The following is a 19,879-nucleotide window of genomic DNA, read 5'->3' on the forward strand; positions in this document are numbered from 1 at the left end:
GTCATTAAAATAGGTATCCCTCCCAGATGTTACGGCCAGGTTTTATCAGCAAAAAAATTCACATAAAATCTAACTTAAAAATGCAGAATGAACATTATCTTCGGGATGCACACACAGGTCAGAAACCAGGAAACACATGACGATAAATGGGCTCCTGTTTGATTGTTTTTATGACTTTTAAAAAGTGAGCATGAAAATAAATCTTTATTTTCAGGTATTACCCACCAATAAAAGAAAATCAGGTTCACAGTTTTAGCTCTTGACACAAAGTGAACTACGAGGCAAATTAACATCCATCAGATACAACTAATGGACCAACTTTTTTAAAGTTCAGGCTATCTTGAAAGCTTGCAACATACCAGATATTGCTGTATATTCTCTAGTGACAGCAATGGCTGACAGTGAGAACTTGTGAAGTACTTTTAATAGCAGGTATTCCTATAATATGCTGCTGGAAAATAAGAGCTTTATAAACATGTTACATGTTCAAAAATGAGTTAGATACTTCAAAGTCTAAACACACTGATTTCGGAGTGTGTATGTTGCAATCTCAAGAGGGGTCAATAGTCCTAATGGACTAAATTAATACTTGCCTCTGGGTAGCAGGTATGTTTGTAAATATAAAATTATATTCGACATTAGCACCAGTGCAGAACATGCTCAGCATCATAAGATCCAAAACACCAGGACAAGTTTATCCATCATTAGAAAACAATTAACTTTCCTTCCTTCAGACTAGCAGATAACTAGATTAATAAATCTAATCCAAACGAATAACTCTTGTACTGTACAATTCCTCTTTAAGGAGTATATGTGAGAACCAGTCAGCTAAGTAGCAGACATATTTAAAAGTTAAGATGGCCAATTTTTTAAAACTGGGCATTACCATACATAGGCAGAAAATCACTAAAAATTAAGTGACAAAATATCTTTAAAACTTCAAATAAAATTTATCAACAATGTGGCAAAAAAAATCCTAGAAAACCTGTTGATTTATCATTCTCTCCATGTATGTTTCAGTAAGTGGTGATGCTCCCATTTAAAGAATTCACTATTAGCCTAATGTTCTAATGGAGGAAAGGGAAAAAGATTCTTATCACCTCCTGTGGAACAAACATTCACCTATCAACTTAAGACCAAATAATAGCAATATAGGAAATTCAGAAACAATAAGATTTTTGGTTTATATTTCACGGATGGTGCAGATGTTTCAATCTTATAAAGTATAGCTGTTGGCTTCCCAAATTCCCAAAATAAAAATACTCCCCCATCTCACCCTACTGACCAAGTGCCCTTTGGTTTCCTCAGAACAAGGGTTAAAAGGGTTGTTCGAATGTACCATTTTGATTTCGGGGTCTTTCCCACGCACATCACACCTAGTGGCCACTATTTTGGAGAACAGTATTAGGCATGAGCCAAATCACCTTACGCTATCTACCCACCATGCTGGTGGGAGAGAACAATCCACATCCATAAACTACTTCGCTTGATAGGATGTGTTTATCAACAAATAAGTAGTTTAAACAACTTTCACCAATAAGGTGTCTAGTTTGGCTTTTAAAATAGGAAGGTCATACATTTAAAAAGTAAATGTAGTTGAAACTGTGAATCAGGTACATTTTGAACCAAATGAACCATGCAGGAGAAAGGATTAATAAACCAATGTGCTTCGAATTTGTTCAAGTACTGATATTTCTGTATATAAAGATTTAGCATATATAACAGCTATCATGAGAAGTGAAAAAAGATTTTTCCCCAAAAATGAAAATATTAAAACTAAGTTAAAATACATAAAGTAGTTAGTATTCCACACAGCATAAAAGTCGACAAATCAAAAGTTTACATGTCCCAGTTGACCATGTGTGAAAATGCAAAGCAGGTATTAAAACCGATAGTAATGTCCAATATTTAAAACCAGTTTGTAATCGGGGGAACAACTAAGTTCTTAATTAAAAAACACAAATGAAGTGAAAGCTTTAAACTGGTACACACTGTTCACACCTATATTTCAAGTTTGGAAATGCATATTTGCAAGCAGCAATACAAAAGTATTCATGAAGAATGCATAATCTCTGAAAATTATGAAAACATCCCTGCTACCGATACATTTCTAAATACAAAACTGACTACCATATTTGTTACTTCTGTGTAGCGAGAGAAGTTCATTTTCAAAACAGATAAAATTCAGTCTTTAGGTGTGAATGGTATGAATGACAGTCCCCTTTTTTTGTTTGTTTTGTTTTTTTTTAAATTTCTTAGTCGTTTGGGATCCTTAAGCATGCAAAAGCTTTGAACAAGAGGGTCCACAATGGAACCAGGGTTGGTTGTCTTATGGCATCCAGTTAAGCCAGAGCTGGGAATGCCTCTGGGTCATCCACATCAGGAGCAGAAGCGCTTGACTAAAAAAGAAACAAATCCAAATTAACCACTATTTTAAAATCTTGAACAAGATACACGGCCAATATCTACATTTAGACACAGAATTATAAAATATCTTAAAAGTTAAAGGCAACATTATGAATCAGAATAGGACTACAAATACTTGTAATGAGTCTTGGTCCTGAATTTCTGTTTTGTTTTAGTAATCACACAAGGAGACTCACATGAGATATGTACATAGACTCTTCTGTGTTTGGTATTGTTACTTTTCCTACTACATCAATGTGAAAGCAGGCTAAGAAACCCATGGTTATTCTTAAATAGAGGGTCTTGCTATGTCAGTTTTCCTGACTCAGCTTCCCAAGTCCCTGGGACTACAGGTGCATGGCTCTGTGCTTGTGATTTAGATAGAACCAGGAACTGAGCCCAAGCCTCCCAGGGGTACCAGCCTGCTGAGTAGTGTTTTGGCATCTGACACAGTAGCTGAACACTCAAACTATTTAAGCAGCACACTCATCAGTCTTAGAAAGGGGTCAAATTACTATTTATACCCTAAAGTATAAATAACAGCAAAACGAAAAACAACGCATCTGTAACGTTCACAGTAAAATACTGTCAACAGAATAAACAATATACTACACTATCACTGATAACCATAGCAATCTGTACTATTATCACTATTATCGAATATCGACAGATACAATCAAGGCCCCCAAATTTGTCAATCACATATTGAAAATTCAGAAAAACTTGGTTTCCAAACTGGTTCATTAAAAAAAAAAACAAAAACAAAAACCCAGGTTTACCTCTAATATTTTAGTTTAATAATATATAGTCATTACAGACATAGATGTTGGTTGGCATCAGACTGGAATACTATCTATCCATTTCTTAAACACCTGTCAAATTATTTCATTAAGAATATACTTTGTGTTGGGACCAGCAGTTGGATTCCCACGTAGTTGACCACGGTTCGAGTCCCGGACTTGGTGGCTTAAACTCACGCGGGGCACATGTGCCTGTGTGCCCAAGATCCTGAGAGGAGAATGGAGAAGGGATTACGGCACGGCCATCCCCCCTGGGGGGATGATTTCTCGCTTTCTATCTCTCTGTCTGGCGCGCACACACGCCCTATAGCAAAAACCTCTCCAAAAAAAAAAAGAGAAAAGAATATACTTTGTGGGACCAGCAATTAGCGTAATGGCTATGTCACTGGACTCCCATGTAGTTGACCGCAGTTCGAGTCCCAGACCTGGTGGCTTAAACTCACACCCAGCGCATGCCCATCTCGCTGTCTCTCTCTTTCTGGCGAGTGCACGTGCCATATAGCAAAAAACCTCTACAAAAAAAAAAAAAAAAAAGAAAAAAAAGCTTTGTATCACACACTGTAAAAGATCAGATTACAAAAGTATGACAAAAATGAATCCCAGCTCTCACAGAAGAGTCTGGAAAATAAAAAAAATCAAGACAAGTTCCGTCAAAACCTAAATAGTGAGAAATTTTCTTTAAAAAAATTTGATACTTCAGGTACGCCTTAGCAAAGGTTAAAAATTAACTTGATTTTCTGTATCTGAATTTTTCCATCTGTAAAATGGGGATATCAGACTGACAAAAATTAAGTAATTAAAAGTATATAAAATAACTAGCATAGTATCACGACTAGCACCTAAAAATTTAAAAAAGTGTAGTAATTTTAACTCACTGTAACACTTTAACATGCAATTAAACAAAACTATTCAATGGCCAGAAGACGGCGTAGCATTTACATGGCTGGACTCCCACCTGGCTAATCGCGGTTCAAGTCCTGGACCCAGTGTCTTAAAACTCACACCGGGTGCATGCATGAATGCCCAAGTTGCTGAGAGAATGGAGAAAGGAGTGGCCATTGCCCTCTAGGGGGTGATTTCTCTCCAACAAGCATACACAGCCAAAGGCAAAAACCTCTTGAAAGAAAAACACCACCATTCAAAGAGTCATTAGATTAGCAGGTAGCACAGAGGTTAATGTGCTGGATCCCACATGGCCAACTGCAAGATTCAAGGCCAAAACCCAGTGGCATAAAAATTATGCCAGGCACATGTGTGTGACTGCCCAAAATCCTGAGAGGAAACTGGTATAGAATTGCGGTATGGCCATTTCCCCCTGGGGAGTGATTTCTTGCTTTCCCTATTTTTCACTCTCCATTTAATTGAAAACAAAAGCATCAAACAGTTAACTGCTTTAAGAAAAAATATAATCTATAGTTTCTTAAAGATATGACTAACTTTTCTTCTCTACTTTTTATATTCCCAAAAAGAACTAGCCAGTAAATTACCAGATGTCCTTGAATTACTTAAAAAAGTAGTAGTAGTCTTAAAATTACCTTGTCGGTCCTGCTGCCACGGTTTGGACGTCCACCACGCCCACGCCCACCTCGTCCTCCCCTGCCACCACGTCCTGGGCGGCCAAGGTCTCCAAAATTGATCTCCAGCTGAGATGTTATATCATTTGCTGGCTTCCGGAAATGATGGTCCATAACTGAATCTTCAGCATGAGCCTAAAAATGTAAGCAAAAGGCACTGGGCAATTAACAGGAAAGCAATGTTAAATAATCATTTTACTCCTAAAAGGACTCAAATCCAAATTGTACTTTGTATGAACAAATGTATTATCACCTCTATAGCTAATGAACTCGGCAAGAGATCTTGGAGAGGGAATTCCCTTCACTGTTCTCTAAGATTCCTCTAAACTGCAGGTGATATTGACAATCCTCCCTTAAAGTATATAATCATAATCCAAATGGCTAAGTCTCAATCCCAAACCTACTGAGTAATAATTACTGGTAGTAAATTTGGGTAAGAACATTTAACTTATGCTCTGTAGACTAAGAATTCAATATGGGACAAGCAGATGGCATAAAAGTTATGTCACTGGTAAAACCACATACTTGACTGTGGTTCAAGTCCCAGATCCAACAACTTAAGACTCACACCAGGAACATGTGCCTGGGTGCTCCAAGTCCCAAGAGACTGTGACATGGCCATCCATGGTGTGTGTGTGTGTGATTTCTCACTTTATGTCTCCCTAGTGTGCACAAACACCCTATAGCAATTATCTCTATAAAAAAAAAAAAAGAGAGAGAGAGAGAAAAAAAAAAAAGAAAAAGACTTCAATGTGAATTCCTGACAAAGATCAAAGATACGACCCAAAAACCTCACCATTTTGGTCAGTTTTGCAGGCACCGAGTTCTACTTCTCCATCAACACCTGGCCCCTAGAAGGGCCTTGAACTATACAGGTCTATTAATATACATGTATTTTAAAATTTTTATTTATTCATTAATTTATTCTAATTTGACCAGAGAAAGACAGAGAAGGAGGGAGGGAAAGAAAAGAGAGACAGAGAGAGACGGAGAGAGGGAAAGAGAGAGAGCAAGCCACCAGATTTGGGACTTGAACTGTGGTTGGCCACGTGGGAGTGTCCAGCGCCTTAACCACCATACCACCAGCTGGTCCCTACACATGTATTTTTAATACATCAGAAAATATGATAGTACAAATCGATTTCCCTTACTGTGATTTTAATTCCCTTTTGGCTTACTTATTATAATAGTGTATAATGCATATAAAATACATTATTGGGACCAGCAGTTAGTGTAATGGCTATATCGCTGGACTCCCATGTAGTTGACTGTGGGTCAAGTCCTGGACCTGGTGGCTTAAACTCACACTTAGTGAATGTACATGCGTGCCCAAGATCCTGAGAGGAGAATGGAGGAGAAATGATTGTGAAGTGACCACCCCCCCCCGGGGGGGTGATTTCTTGCTTTCTGTCTCTGTCTTCCTGGCAAGTACACACGCCCTATAGCAAAAATCTCTTTAAAAAATAATAATAAAATAAAAAAAAATACATTTATCGATTTTATTATCAGTAAGACTTCATGCCAAGAGTAGAGTATAAAAAGTTTTGGGAAAGTCAAGATTACACGTAAACTTAGCCATAGTGATGCAATGATAGCAGAGTGCTCTGCAACACAGGAAGCCATGTGGAAGACAGGAGTTTGATTCATAAGCAGACCTGTATTTACCAGGGGTGCATGCAAGAGTGCCCGTGATCCTGGCTGGCTAGAAAACCTGGGGTCCTGATGGTGGTCGCAGTGTTTAATCCCCATGCCATTTAAGGTCAGCTGTGTTTGGCTCATCCTTATAAAGAGGAAAGCTACAAATTCAAGTCAAACACTTTATACAAGAGGGTAATCTTGCAAATGTGTAATGAAGCCTTCCTTTTTAAAAATGATGTCATTGTGTGTCCCCCAAAAGTCAGAGAATTTTATACTGATTAATCCCCAATTTATTCTTGTATGTTTGGGATGAAGGAGTTTTTAAATCTTCCAGTTGGGAACTTTGCTTATACTAATTAAAACTATATTGTTGGGCCAGCTAGTGGCATGGTGTTTGGGGTGGCTGAATCTTACATGGCTGACAGCACAATTCCTGGGCCCAGCACTTGAAAAACAAACCAGGCTCCATGTGCATGAGTGCCCAAAATCGCAAGAGGAGAATGGACTGCAGGTAACCAACCCTCTGGGGAAGTGCTTTTCTCACTTTCCCTGTCTCTGGTGAGTACATGCATCCTGGGACAATCTTAAAAAAAAAAAAAAAAATCCTTTTCAGAAGACACATACTGTATAATCTTGCTGTTTTTCTAAAAAGATAATGATCATTTTGTTCATTCTAACCCACCTGCAATATTAGATTTGTTAATACTACTTTCTAAAGAACAATTTTTTTGATTTCTGGGCTAGCTCCATAGCGTAGGGGTTGAGGAAGCCAGATCCCACATGACTGACAACAGTTCAAATTTTGGCCCTGGCAGCATGAAAAACACACCAACTTACACATACGACCCTAAATCCTTATGAGATGGAGGATGGCGTAGGGAATGCAGCATGACCACACCCCTCTAGGGGGTGCTTTCACCTTGTTCTCTGGCAAGCTTACATGCTGCCCTCTGGCAATGGAAAAATTTTGTTTTTCTGTATTCAAGTTTTTACTCTTTTCATCATTTCATGCCCAAATTAAATATCATCTCCTTGTGCCAAGCCAATCCATTTTAAAGACTTCAGGAGCAAATAGTGAAAGGATGAAACAGAATCTCTTATCTCAGCCGTCAATAAATAATACTGTAATTCTATAATGGAGCCACATAGAAGACTGCCTGGTTTGAGTCCTGGGTCAACAATGACTGCTGGCTAGAGGGGTAGAGGATTTAAGAGTGATGAGATCCTGTTGAAGGCACTTGTTTTTCTCTAAAGAAGATTTAAAAATAACATAGTAATGAAGTTCTCCATTTCCAATAAAGTTACATTTCTTCTATTCTAATAGTTACATTTCTTCTTTCTCCTAACTTCTTCTATCTGTCATTGGGATAAAGATACGCAAAAGCAAACATTTAAATGATACTACCATACATTCCAAAGGGCCATATTTAAATAATTATCTGTATCACCAAAGTGCAGTAACTTTAAGGGCCCATACATGTAAAAGTGATTGATAATGAAAATGTTCTATTTCAAAGTTATTCACAACCAATTCTACAGTTTGTAATTTTCAAAAATTCCTGATTATATACAGTACCTTGCAAAATAGCTATCCTGCAAAAATCAGCGTGAAATGATACTGGGGATACCTAACTGAAGTCTAAAAAACACACTTATGTATTAATGAATCACTCATAATTACAATTAGAATTTTATATGTGAATGTATTTTGTTCTGAGAAAAAGACCAGATGAGCCTCCCACCACAAAATCTACAAAGAAAATAATTATACTAAAAGAACCTAGGTAAATCTTTTTCATATTAACCTAGGCAGTTTAGTAATTAGTTGAAATGAACAATCTTCCCAAGATGAACTTTCATGGTTCTTAAATCATGAATTCCATTGTTTTGGACACACTAACAACTTTATCTACAAGAAAACAAAACCAAAACACAAACAAAAAACCAAACGTGTTCTGAAGCGATGAACATTTTTTTATCTGGACCTGACAGTAATACAATGTCCTCACAGGTTTTATGGAGTACTATAAACCTCTTCTCTAAACCTAAAAAATTTTTAACCTTAATTTTATTTTAAACTAAATTTGCCTTACAGTCAATATTATGCTTAGAAAAGTAACTGTATTTAATCTTATTAAATCTTTGAATCACAGGATCCCTTCCAAACATTTTAAGTTAACTTTAATTTGAGGTGATACAATCGATACTATGAATTTCTGGCATGGGCCAACTATAACATACATACATCCAACATAAATCAAAAGATTAAATAAACTGATAGAAGAAAAAATTTAGAGCCAGCAGATAGTGTTGAGGCTATGGAAGCTGCATCCCAGATGCCCAACTATATGGTTCAATTCCCAGAACAGGGGCTTGAAAAACATGCTAGGAGTGCATTTGTGTGCACCTGTGTGCCCAAAATCCCCAGAGGAAAAGGGAGAAGAGAATGTGGTATGGCCATCCCTCCTGGGGGTGATTTCTCATTTCTTCCCCTCTCTGGAGGGTACATGTACCCTACAGAAAAAAAATAAAGAAAACTATACTAAAACAAACAATGTTTTTTTTTGGCTAAAGCCATGAGAACATCTCACACTTAAGTCCTAATAAAATGCAGCATATGGACGTTCCTTAAACATGCCCCCAGGATTGAACAAAAAATACCAAATCGAAGCCACCAGTGTAACTTTAGAAAATATTTTCATGCTTCCAAAGTAAAGGAATTAATAATTCTTAGATTTTTACAAGGCAACACACCTCAATAAAGGACATTAAAGTTATGACCATTATGCGTGTCATAGGCAGAGTTCCAAAATTATTGATTACTAATTAAAACAACTTTTTTTTTTTTGAGAGGTTTTCGCTATAGGGCGCGTGCGCTCGCCGGACAGACAGAGAGACAGACAGAAAGCGAGAAATCACCCCCCAGAGAGGATGGCCACGCCGCAATCCCTTCTCCTCTATTCTCCTCTTGGGATCTTGGGCACGCATGCACACACGCCCGGCATGGGTTTTAAGCCACCAGGCCTGGGACGCGAACCGCGGTCGACTACGTGGGAGTCCAGCGACATAGCCATTTCGCTACCTGCTGGTACCCAAAACCACTTTTTCTTTTTAGGTTAAACCATATGAAGATGCCATTTCAACCTAATACAGTCTTTTATGACTCTCACTTAGGTGAGATTTTAAAATTTAACAACTTCAAACTACCACTTTCTAAAACACTAATAATTTTATGACAAATCATTGACGAACAACTTTTTAGGAAAAACACTAGGCCAGTCCTGTAGCCTCATGGTTAAGGGAGCAGGAACCTATACGTATATGCCGCACTGAGGTTTGAGTCCTGTCCTGGTGACTAAACAAAGTACACTGGGCTTGTGCGTGCCCCAAATCCCAACAGCATAAAGAAATAGAGTAGGGATTATGGCATGACCATGGCCCTCCCTCCAGCAATTACCCACTCCCCTCAAACCAAAATATCATTACATTAAATTTAACTATAGACTGACAGAAGGGCTACACATCCTGTAAAATATGGTACTGCAGTTTACTTTCCTTTTCAATCAAGTTATCTGCCCTAAATGATCCTATGTAAAGACTTTTCTTTGAACAGTCTGTTCATGTGAAATTTAAAGCAAAGAACTCTAAGTACAAGTCTAATTACGCTTGAACATTTCAACACAAAACTTACCTCTTCACTCTTTGATTTATGAAGAACAAATCCCTTCTTCCACTGTCCATCAGCACCTTCGTTTGGTTTCCGAATATTAAATTCTACTTTTGCCCGGTCCTTATTTTGAATAGCCTTCCACTCATCCAAAGTCATCTCTTTTGGACCCTCTTCCTTTACCTCTTCAACCTCATTTTCCCTATAAAAAGATGAGTTAAGTTTCATACCCAGTAGAAAGCCAATAAATTTGCATAAAAATCACAAACTTAAGATTTTCAGTAAGGAAGTTAATCTTGGCTAGTAAGATTACCCAAGGATGAGTGTTTCATAATTTTTTGTGTAATCCTCTGGCTAATATGCAACTGGGCAGAGACCAGAAATTCAGTGCTTGTTGATTAGTGAAAATACAGGTAACTAAAGAATACAAATACAAGCTATCTCCATAAACTCTTCAATTCTTACCGGTAGTACAAATTTGCACAGGTGTTACCAATGCTAAAATGTATATTTTTAAAAACTGAATTAACTTAAAGCTGTACCTGCTTGTGATCAAAATCCTTGACCTATCTTCTAAAATACTTTTTCCATAATTTCCAACAGTACATAACTCATAATATATATGAAGATAATAATCTAAGATGCTTGTAAGTAACATTCCAGAATGTACTACGACTATCCTTTATTTCTGCAACTAGCACGCAAGGCAACACAAAACAAAAGCCAAGTTTCTACAAATCCTAAAGTCTATATATTTCAACTTTCAAACCAACCTTTATTACGCATAGGACCTCAAGTTTTCGATAGTAATGGAAAAGTCCACAAAATACTAGCTTAAATATTTAATACCAAATTATTCCCCAAATATAATCCTCAGATTGTCTTTAAATGGCATCCTTTACCTTTGTTTTATAAAAACAAACCAGAGATAGAAATCCATTATTTTAGTCTAATCTCAATTTCCAACTCCAATTTCCAACTGTCACCAAACAACTCATTTGCTATTCTGGGATCCCTGCTTCTTTCCAAAGATAGCAGGTGATTCAGTCAGCCTTAAGAGTTCAAGTATCTCCCCTGATGCCACTCTTTACTGTTTGACAAATCTGACAAATCCTATCTTAAATCTTCCTAGACCAAGTTTCATTGAATTGATGGGATCATGGTTATTGAGCCCATCTTTGTATATGCTTACAGACAAGAAACTAAGAATCCTAAGAAAAAAAAGAAAAGAAAAAAGTAAGTTATTCCTAGGTTGTGACACAGCCAGGAACACAACTCGGCATACCTTCTTATCACATCATAAAGGCATCACAACTACCTTCAAGGGTTGCTATAAAGATAAATGAGAACCAAGAAACTCTAGAAACTATCAGTTTTTCTTCTCAACTTTGTACTTTCATATACAAAACAGTGTAAGACTAAGATTCTCCCCTACTCTGAAGAGTAGAGATTTTCTAATGTGTTTATCATCTTCTTCAGACCAAATATCCCCAACTTCATTTTTGGATCCTGAGTCAAACACTTGCTTCTAATATCCTTATCTACCCATCATTTCCTTCTGGTAAAAAAGTTATAAATTTGGCAGGTCACTCTGAAAGTGATTCAAATATGGGCTCTTCATTAGAGGAACAGGTGTGTTGAGTATTACAGGGTGCTTTCTCTTATACACAGTTCACATAACCTACCAATCTTAAATTCACTATTTACCACGCAAAACTATGATTTCATACATAGTTTCATATAAATTAATTTATATTATCAAGTGTAAGACATCATGTATTTTATTTTCTCACTCATAATAGTAAACCATTTTTTCTTATCCCAGCAAACTCTCAGAATGATAATCCCATCGTTAATAGTGGTTAGCCATAAGACCAAATGCTTCCTAAAGAAGTTTGGAAAGCATCCCTCCCTGATTTTAATATGCTCTGGTTAAGAATCAAAGCTCTAAATGATGTGCAAAGACTTTAAACCCAAATACTGTTAACAAATTACTTCTACCAGTTTAACTTGAAAACAATTCCCTAACTTCTTTTAAAAAATATTTTATTACATTTATTTATCATCATCATTATTATTTGACCAGGGAGATAGAGAAAGTAGAAAACCAAGGCTCCAGGTCCAGGACTCAATCCGTGGTCAGACATGTGGGAATCCAGCACCTTAACCACTGTACCACCTGCCAGCTCCAACTCCCTCTTACCATAAACAAAAAACATTAAATCCAAGTCTTCTATCTATACTCAAAAAATGAATGTAATTAAAAAACCCCACAAAACTAATGAACTAATAATAACATTCTCTGATCTTCTCGCATATTTAAGAGAAGCCAAGAATGCTATGTTCAAAATTCTATGTTGATACTGAAAAAACTTGAGACAGAAATACTCTTAAAATGATCATGTTTAGTAGTTTTAAGCTGCTTCAAAATAAAGTGCACAGTCGTTAAATGTCAAATGGATTTTGAACTATGAATTCTAAATTCTGTAAGTTCTTATTCTAACAATGGGTCTAATTTTCAATAATCTCCACCTTCAGCTTCCAGTTCCCACCTGTTTGATACTTCAAGATAGGACAGCTTACCAATATATTGGGTTGTCAGAAAAGTCATGCATCATGACTTTTCTGACAACCCAGTATCAAAATTACCCATTACAACTTTCCTACCAAATGAGGTAAGTTCAGATACATGGGATTTTATTCCTATTCCCCATTTTCAGGTTCCTTAGGTCAATTCTGTGGTCAGGAATATCAGGTTTTAATAAAACATTTACACTCTTTAGCTTTTAAGATTTATGATGATAAAGTGACTAATCAAGCAGAAACAATCACACTAAAGTGTCTGATATTTCAAACCATTGGAGCTAAATATACACATGTATAAAAAAGCATTCTTCTTGAGGGATGAGATACAATAAATATCTCTCTTGTCAAAAAGCCATCGGGGGAACCAGCAGTTAGCGTAATGGCTATGTCGCTGGACTCCCACGTAGTCGACTGCAGTTTGTGTTCTGGGCCCGGTGGCATAAACACACGCTGGGCGTGCGTGCGTGTGTGCGTGCCCAAGATCCCGAGAGGAGAACTGAGAAGGGATTGTGGCGTGACCATCCCCCCTAGGGGATGATTTCTCGCTTTCTGTCTCTATGTCTCTCTGTCTGGCGAACACACACACCCTATAGTGAAAACCTCTCTCAAAAAAAAAAGAGCCATGGGAGGTGGGGGTGAGGACCAGCAGTTAGCGTACTGGCTATGTCACTGAACTCCCATATAGTCAACTGCGGTTGAGTCCTGAACTCAGTGGCTTAAACTCATGCTGGGTGTGTGTGTGCGTGCCCAAGATCCAGAGAGGAGAATGGAGAAGGGAATGCGCCCTGGAGGGTGATTTCTCGCTTTCTCTCTCTATTTCTGGTGAGCGCAGGAACCCTATAACAAAAACCCCTTAAAAAGAAAAAAAAAAAAGCCATCAAGGGGGCTGGCAGGTAGTATGGTTAAAGATGCTGCACTCCCACATGGCCAAAGGCACGGTTAGAGTCCTGGACCCGGAGGCTTGCTTTCTCACCCCACCCCCTCTCGCTCTGTCCTTCTCTGGTCAAATTACAATAAATAAAGTTAAATAATTTTTTTTAACAGCCATCAAGTAAACACCATTACACCTATGGGTTATCTTACTTGCAAAAACTCATACTGCTTTCAATGTCAGAACATTTCTATTATACATACAACCACTTACTTATTTTCAGTGTCTGCCACTGGATGTTCTTCACCCTCAGGTGTTTCCTCAGTCACAGTTGATTGATCCAAGTCACTGCAATTATAAGATATTGGTTTCTGAATGTATTTGGGGGACTCTCTAAGGAAAGAAAGAGAAAGAAAAGCATCTAGGTCCATTTACATGTAACTGACAGATTCTTCATACAAAAATATTAAAACCCCTCACATTCTCTAAGTCTTTTTCTACTAAATACACTTTTCAGAAAATAAAAACATTAGTTTAGTAATGTACTCTATTTAAATATTTAAAAAGTAACAGGACATAACAATTATAAAACAAAACTTTACCAGTTTATCCACTTCTTTAACTAAAATGTCAATAGTAAGACTAGAAACAGAACATTTAAATATCCCAAATAACTTTCAATGTAGGGTTTCAGTAAAAGCTACATATCCACATAGAAAAAAACCTCGTAACATAAAGTCTAGAAAAATCAGGGACTTCATTTACTATGACCCAAATCTGCACTTTTAGACAATATGTTAATAAGATAGTAGCGGGACCAGCAGTTAGCATAATGGCTATGTCGCTGGACTCCCACATAGTTGACCATGTTTAAAATCACGTCGGGCGCGTGTGCGTGCATGCCCAAGATCCCAAGAGGAGAATGGAGAAGGGATTGCGGCATGACCATCCTGGGGGGGTGATTTCTCGCTTTCTGTCTCTATGTCTCTCTCTCTCTGGCGAACGCACGCACCCTATAGCAAAAACCTCTCCAAAAAAAGAAAAAAAAAGATAGTAGCTATGAAAAGACTATCCACTCTTGACTCAGACACATAAAATTTAAGATACAAGTAAATCTCTAGTAAAGTATTACACGACCAATGTTATTAAATTTACTTATTTAAAAAAAAATGAGAATACCAACGTTAATTCATCTTTGACAGTTCCCCAGTTGTGAGATCCGCTACCTCCACGTTTGTCCTCATGCTTCAGGCCACTGTAATGTGAAAAAGAACTAACAAAACTGAGTTAACATAATACTCTTTGGCTCTAGAAATTCAAATTTTGTCTTTTATTAAATAAATACACTAAAACATAAAATAAGATAAAAGGTCAGTAAGACTTACGATCTATCACTTCCACTATGCCTATCAAATTCACGCTTGCCACGGGAATCAAATCCATCTCCTCGGCCCATTCCACGTCCACGGCCTCCTCGACCTCTTCCAAGACCGCCACGGCCTCGAATAGGTCGGTCAATTATAGGTCTACAATACAAATTTAAAAATAATTATACTTCCACAGTTTTTAGAAAAATGGTAAGAAAAATCCAAAGACTCAAAAATATCAAGTATGTTCACTGGCTCATAACCTAACAATTACATGCTTTAAAATGAAAACAATTATCTCTAACTTGCATAATGAATAATCATTAACCATTAACCTTTTAACTCAACACCTGGAGAAAACAAGGCAAAGAAATTGGCCATCAATTCAAATGTTTCATGACAAGGGATCTAAGTTCTAACCATCTGCCCACAAGCACATGTAGACATTCAGATTCTGAACCAGCCACATTACTACCTGGCAGTCATGCCCAACTTACAGCTTCATGTGACTCTATAAACCGACAAAGCATAAAGAGATGAAAAGGTTACCTGTCAACTGAAAATTCACCTCCTTCACCCTTTTCTTCAAGTGGTTTTTCAAATCTTCTTTCACGTGGCAGTCGCCTTTCCGGTCTCCTATCAATTATTTTCCCATCACCCTGAAGTTGTTGATCAGGCCGCCTTCCAACGCGTCTTATTCCTAAAATGATAAATAACCTGCATAAGAAATTATTTTGGGACCAATCTAGCAGGTAAGGTAGCTGGATCCCACGTGGCCTACTGAGACTTGAATCATGGCCCCAGGGGCTTAAAAAATATGTGTATCCCAAATCCTGATGGATTGAAGAAATGCAGAAAAAGGACTGCAGCATGATCACATCCCAATGAGGGGGGCTTACTTGTGCTCTCTTGTCTCACTGGTGAGTACATGTGGCTTCTAGCAATTAAAATGTGGCTTCTAGCAATTAAAATAAGGAGAGATTACTTTCACAACCTGTAATATTTTCAGACCTAGGCTGTTAATTAAAAATCCATACTCTCAGTCCTCTAATACTTTTGGTTGAGAAAGGCAAAGGATATCTCTTATATATAACAAAGTATTTTAGGATCTAAAGGCAATAAATTTTGTTTGAAGTTCTAATGGGTCAGCCAGGTGGCATGGTGGTTAAGGTGGCTGAAGCCCACAAAGCTGACAGTGGAGTTCAAGTCCCAGAGCCAGAAACTTGAAAAACATGAAGGGTATATTTGGGTGTGCATGCCCAAAATCCTGAGAGGAAGAATGAATGCAGTAACACTTTCCCTCCCCCCATAAGCACCCTATAGCAAAGGGGGTGGCAGGTGGGGAGTTGAATTTGGTTTGCCAAGTGATCCCCTTCCTCTAAATGCACACACATCCTCTGAAACTGACTTGAAATCATTTGGATAGCCAATTATTCCTCTTAATTTTCAAGATGCCCAATATGAACATTCAAAGAAATGTTAGGCAGATGATACATTTTGGCTTTAAAGATACTAAAGAAGATAATACCAACAGCCATTCATAAATAACAAGTAAATCAATAATTAAATATAGCCCCTAAAAACAAAGATCCAACTATACTAGGAAAAAAAATTAGTAAAATGACCAGTAACTACATGAAATTACAAATATGAAAGAAAAACATTTACAATCACTAGAGAACATCCCAACAGCTTCAAATAGCTATTCAATCAGAAATGCCATCTTTCAATTAGTTTTCAATATGTAATATAAACACATAAATGGAAAATGCCAATTAAGAAAAATGCAGATTTCAAATGTTTCACATCAGAACAAACGCATGCTTTAGTTCTATTTTTCCAGAAACTGTCTGAAGACCCCAGTACATGTGTACACATATGTGCGCGTGTGCTACACAATTTAGTAAAAAGTACTATCATGCAATCATTAAGAAATAGCTCAGTTATTCTGCATTATGGATGCAGCTTTTTTGTTTGCCCTTAAAAACACCTGTTTCAAAGAATTTTTAAAAACCACACACATAAAGGACTCTTCCTAAACAGTATTTAAGAAATAGGCACTAAGAGATAACTGAAGCAGAATGATTCCCCCCTACTACTTTTTTCATGTTAATGTCTGAGATCGTATGGCCTTAAAAATCATGACAGTTAAGATGTCAGGTATGCTGTAAACTCCCAAACAACAATTTCTGACAAACTCAAAAAGCAACTTAGGAATTGGTTCTACAAGATCTTCAGTTGATTCACTGTGGTTCTTTCTAAGAAAAGTGGAACACTTATCAGGATACACCCAAGTGTTGAGCTGCCCGCAACTAAAACAAAACAGTAAATATCCAACTCTTTAATAAAATGTTAAGGCTCACTCCTGTAAACTCTCAGAACACACCACAAATGTTAGACCTTACGCCAAGGTATTTAAATAAATTTCATCAGAGGTAGTGTATGGGGTGGAGCTATGGAACCAGTCCTTATAATGACATCCAAGCCAAACACACCCAAATGAACAATGGCTTGCTTCCCCACCCAATATGCAATATTACGTTTATGAACTTAAAAAACGACTAAAGAAATTCACCCAATGAAAAATGATTGACATTTTTAAAATGTAAGCTTCCTTTGATATATTCACCCATACTTGGAGGCACACTAATTGCAGGCTTTTTCTAAGAACAAGGCACAAACATACACATCTTGACACAGTGACATGCTGTGGTCAAATGGACAAAAGACAAACTACAAAATTAAAGAACATAACATAAACATTAAATACCCATCTAAAGCATGTCCAGCATTGTGTAAGGGCTATTATTAAAGACACAGAACACCTGATCAGAGTATCAAACAATCCTTCCCACTGTTAAGAGGCAGGGAATTTGTTTACAAGTCTATCCATCCCTAATGTATGGAACATTATTGACTGACAGGTGGCTGAATCTCAAAATGAGTATTTTTCACTCAACTTTTCCACTCTTTTTAATAAGGTTGCATTTTACGCAAGTTAAGCAAAGAGCTCTCTGAAATACTGACCTAAGGAAAATGGTGACAGGTTATATGAAATAGTTTTCCCAAGGAAAAACTGAAGGGCAAACTCAGTTCTAGTTACAAATTTATTAAACACCTCCCTACCTGTGTAACTTAAAATACTAGATAAAAGCTTAGATGGAATTTATGATCAATACATCTGAAGCATTTAAACCATGCTTCAAGCTGTGAATGTTCTAAATGAGTGAACCCATCTACTTAGTACCTTTTAGATTTAAGCTTCGGATTCAACTTTTTCATGTACTTTGGATCAGTGTGATCAGAGAAGTAAACTTGAGCATAGTTTTAACTAATTGGCCAGTATGACCCTCACCACAGGAATTATGATCTATTCAATAAAGCTTGATTCCGTAAAGCTTAATTGGTTGAACAGATATTTGGCTTAAGTGGTATATGTTTTCTAATACTCCCACCCTGCCTTCTATCAACCTATAATTTTAGTACAGAATTTCTCTTATTTACCACCTAAGGTCCCAGGTTTTGCATTTCAAGGCTCAAAAAAGCTCTTTAAAAAAAAAAAAAAAAAAAAAAAAAAAAAAAAAAAAAGAAAAGAAATTTCCTAAACCAAAACCTAGCACAAGTAAAGTCGTTTTTATGTATTTTTTAAATTAGTTGAATGCTACAGAACTCAACTAAACCTAATGAGAAACAACTTTCGGTAGCACGTGGCAGTAAGGGGTAAGGTCAACTTTCAACACATAAAGGGAACTTTAAAGATTCAGGGCTTAGATCATACAACTACTTGCTATTGATCATGTTTGCTCAGACCCTCTTCTTCATCCACAAGAAACCAATAATGAATGAAAACGCAGAAACCAAGATAATCCTATGAAATCCTATGAAATTCGGAGTGCCCTGGAAACTCAACCGCCTGGGCGATCCTGACCATGCTTCATGCACATGTGGAGGAAAAGCTGCAGGCTCTGAAGTGTTCTGCTGGGGCTCACATTGTGTCACAGTTCTGCACTCATTTCCCCCACGAGGCCCAGGCCAGGCTATACCAGACGAAACATGGGAAGGAGTCGGGAGAAAGCAACGTGACACGAGGGCGACCCTCAAGATTCCCTACAAAACCATGATCATTCCCAATTCTCCCTTCTGCTAAATCGAGTGGAGCCAAAAGCTCTCAACAGCTTAACTCACTCCAGCAAGTGAAGAGTAAGAATACAATAGTTGATAGGAAACAATAAAACACACCGGCATCCCAACAGCAGCTCTCCGACATCGGACCGGTGGAACGCAGAGACAGCTGCAGGGCAAACTCGGACCCCCCAGCTTTCCACCGGGGTACTCCGCGCCATCGTGGGGCAAGATGGCAGGACAGGAGTCTAAAACAGAACACAGCCCCGCACAAGGGCAGGCTGAGGTACAGCTCTGCGCAGGGAGCTGTGGACCCCAAGCTTCGCCGTAACTACGAAAAGCTTCAGGGAGCGGGGGGCCTCCCGGCACCTCAGTCCTTGCGCACGCCGGCCAAGGAATCCGGCGGGAAAGCGGCAACAGCCTCCAGGACCCGAGCACGCTGCTCCGCTCAGAACCCAAGGCGGGAAGGGGGTGGTTCCGGGAACCTTGCAGGCGGTGGCTTGAACTTGAGGCTACCACGCTCCCAGCACCTTCGCAGGAACTGGCTTTTGTCGCGTGGGAGAAACAACCTGAGGCGATCGGCGGCAAAGTCTCCCGCGGACCCTCGCAGTTCCAGGAGCAAGTGGCAACCGCAAGTACGCTCGCTCCGTCCCTCCAGCCCGGGTCTCCCCCACCTCCTACCCCGGCTTTACCTTCTTTCTTAAGCGCCACGGGCGGCTGCGTCTCCTCCTTCTTGTCAGTCACGCCGACATTGGGGGGCAACGGGTTCTTGCGGTCTTTCTGGGACTCTTTGCGTAGCTGTTTGCCTGCAGCGTTGGAGTTGGTCTGGGCTGCGGCCTGAGCTGCGC

General features: G+C 38.3%; 1 protein-coding gene across 1 annotated transcript; it reads right to left on the minus strand.

Annotated features, from left to right (window-relative positions):
- Positions 1-476: 476 nt before the first annotated feature.
- Positions 477-19,879, minus strand: SERBP1 (SERPINE1 mRNA binding protein 1; the record flags this gene model as incomplete). Its single annotated transcript, XM_006171406.3, is given in 8 exon segments — positions 477-2,399; positions 4,742-4,915; positions 10,110-10,287; positions 13,816-13,935; positions 14,726-14,797; positions 14,928-15,068; positions 15,459-15,609; positions 19,724-19,879. Coding segments are annotated over 8 exon segments (1,049 nt in total), but the record flags the coding sequence as incomplete, so codon positions are not given.

This window comes from Tupaia chinensis, unplaced genomic scaffold, assembly GCF_000334495.1.
Source record: "Tupaia chinensis unplaced genomic scaffold, TupChi_1.0 Scaffold149502_1, whole genome shotgun sequence".
Classification (NCBI taxonomy): domain Eukaryota; kingdom Metazoa; phylum Chordata; class Mammalia; order Scandentia; family Tupaiidae; genus Tupaia; species Tupaia belangeri.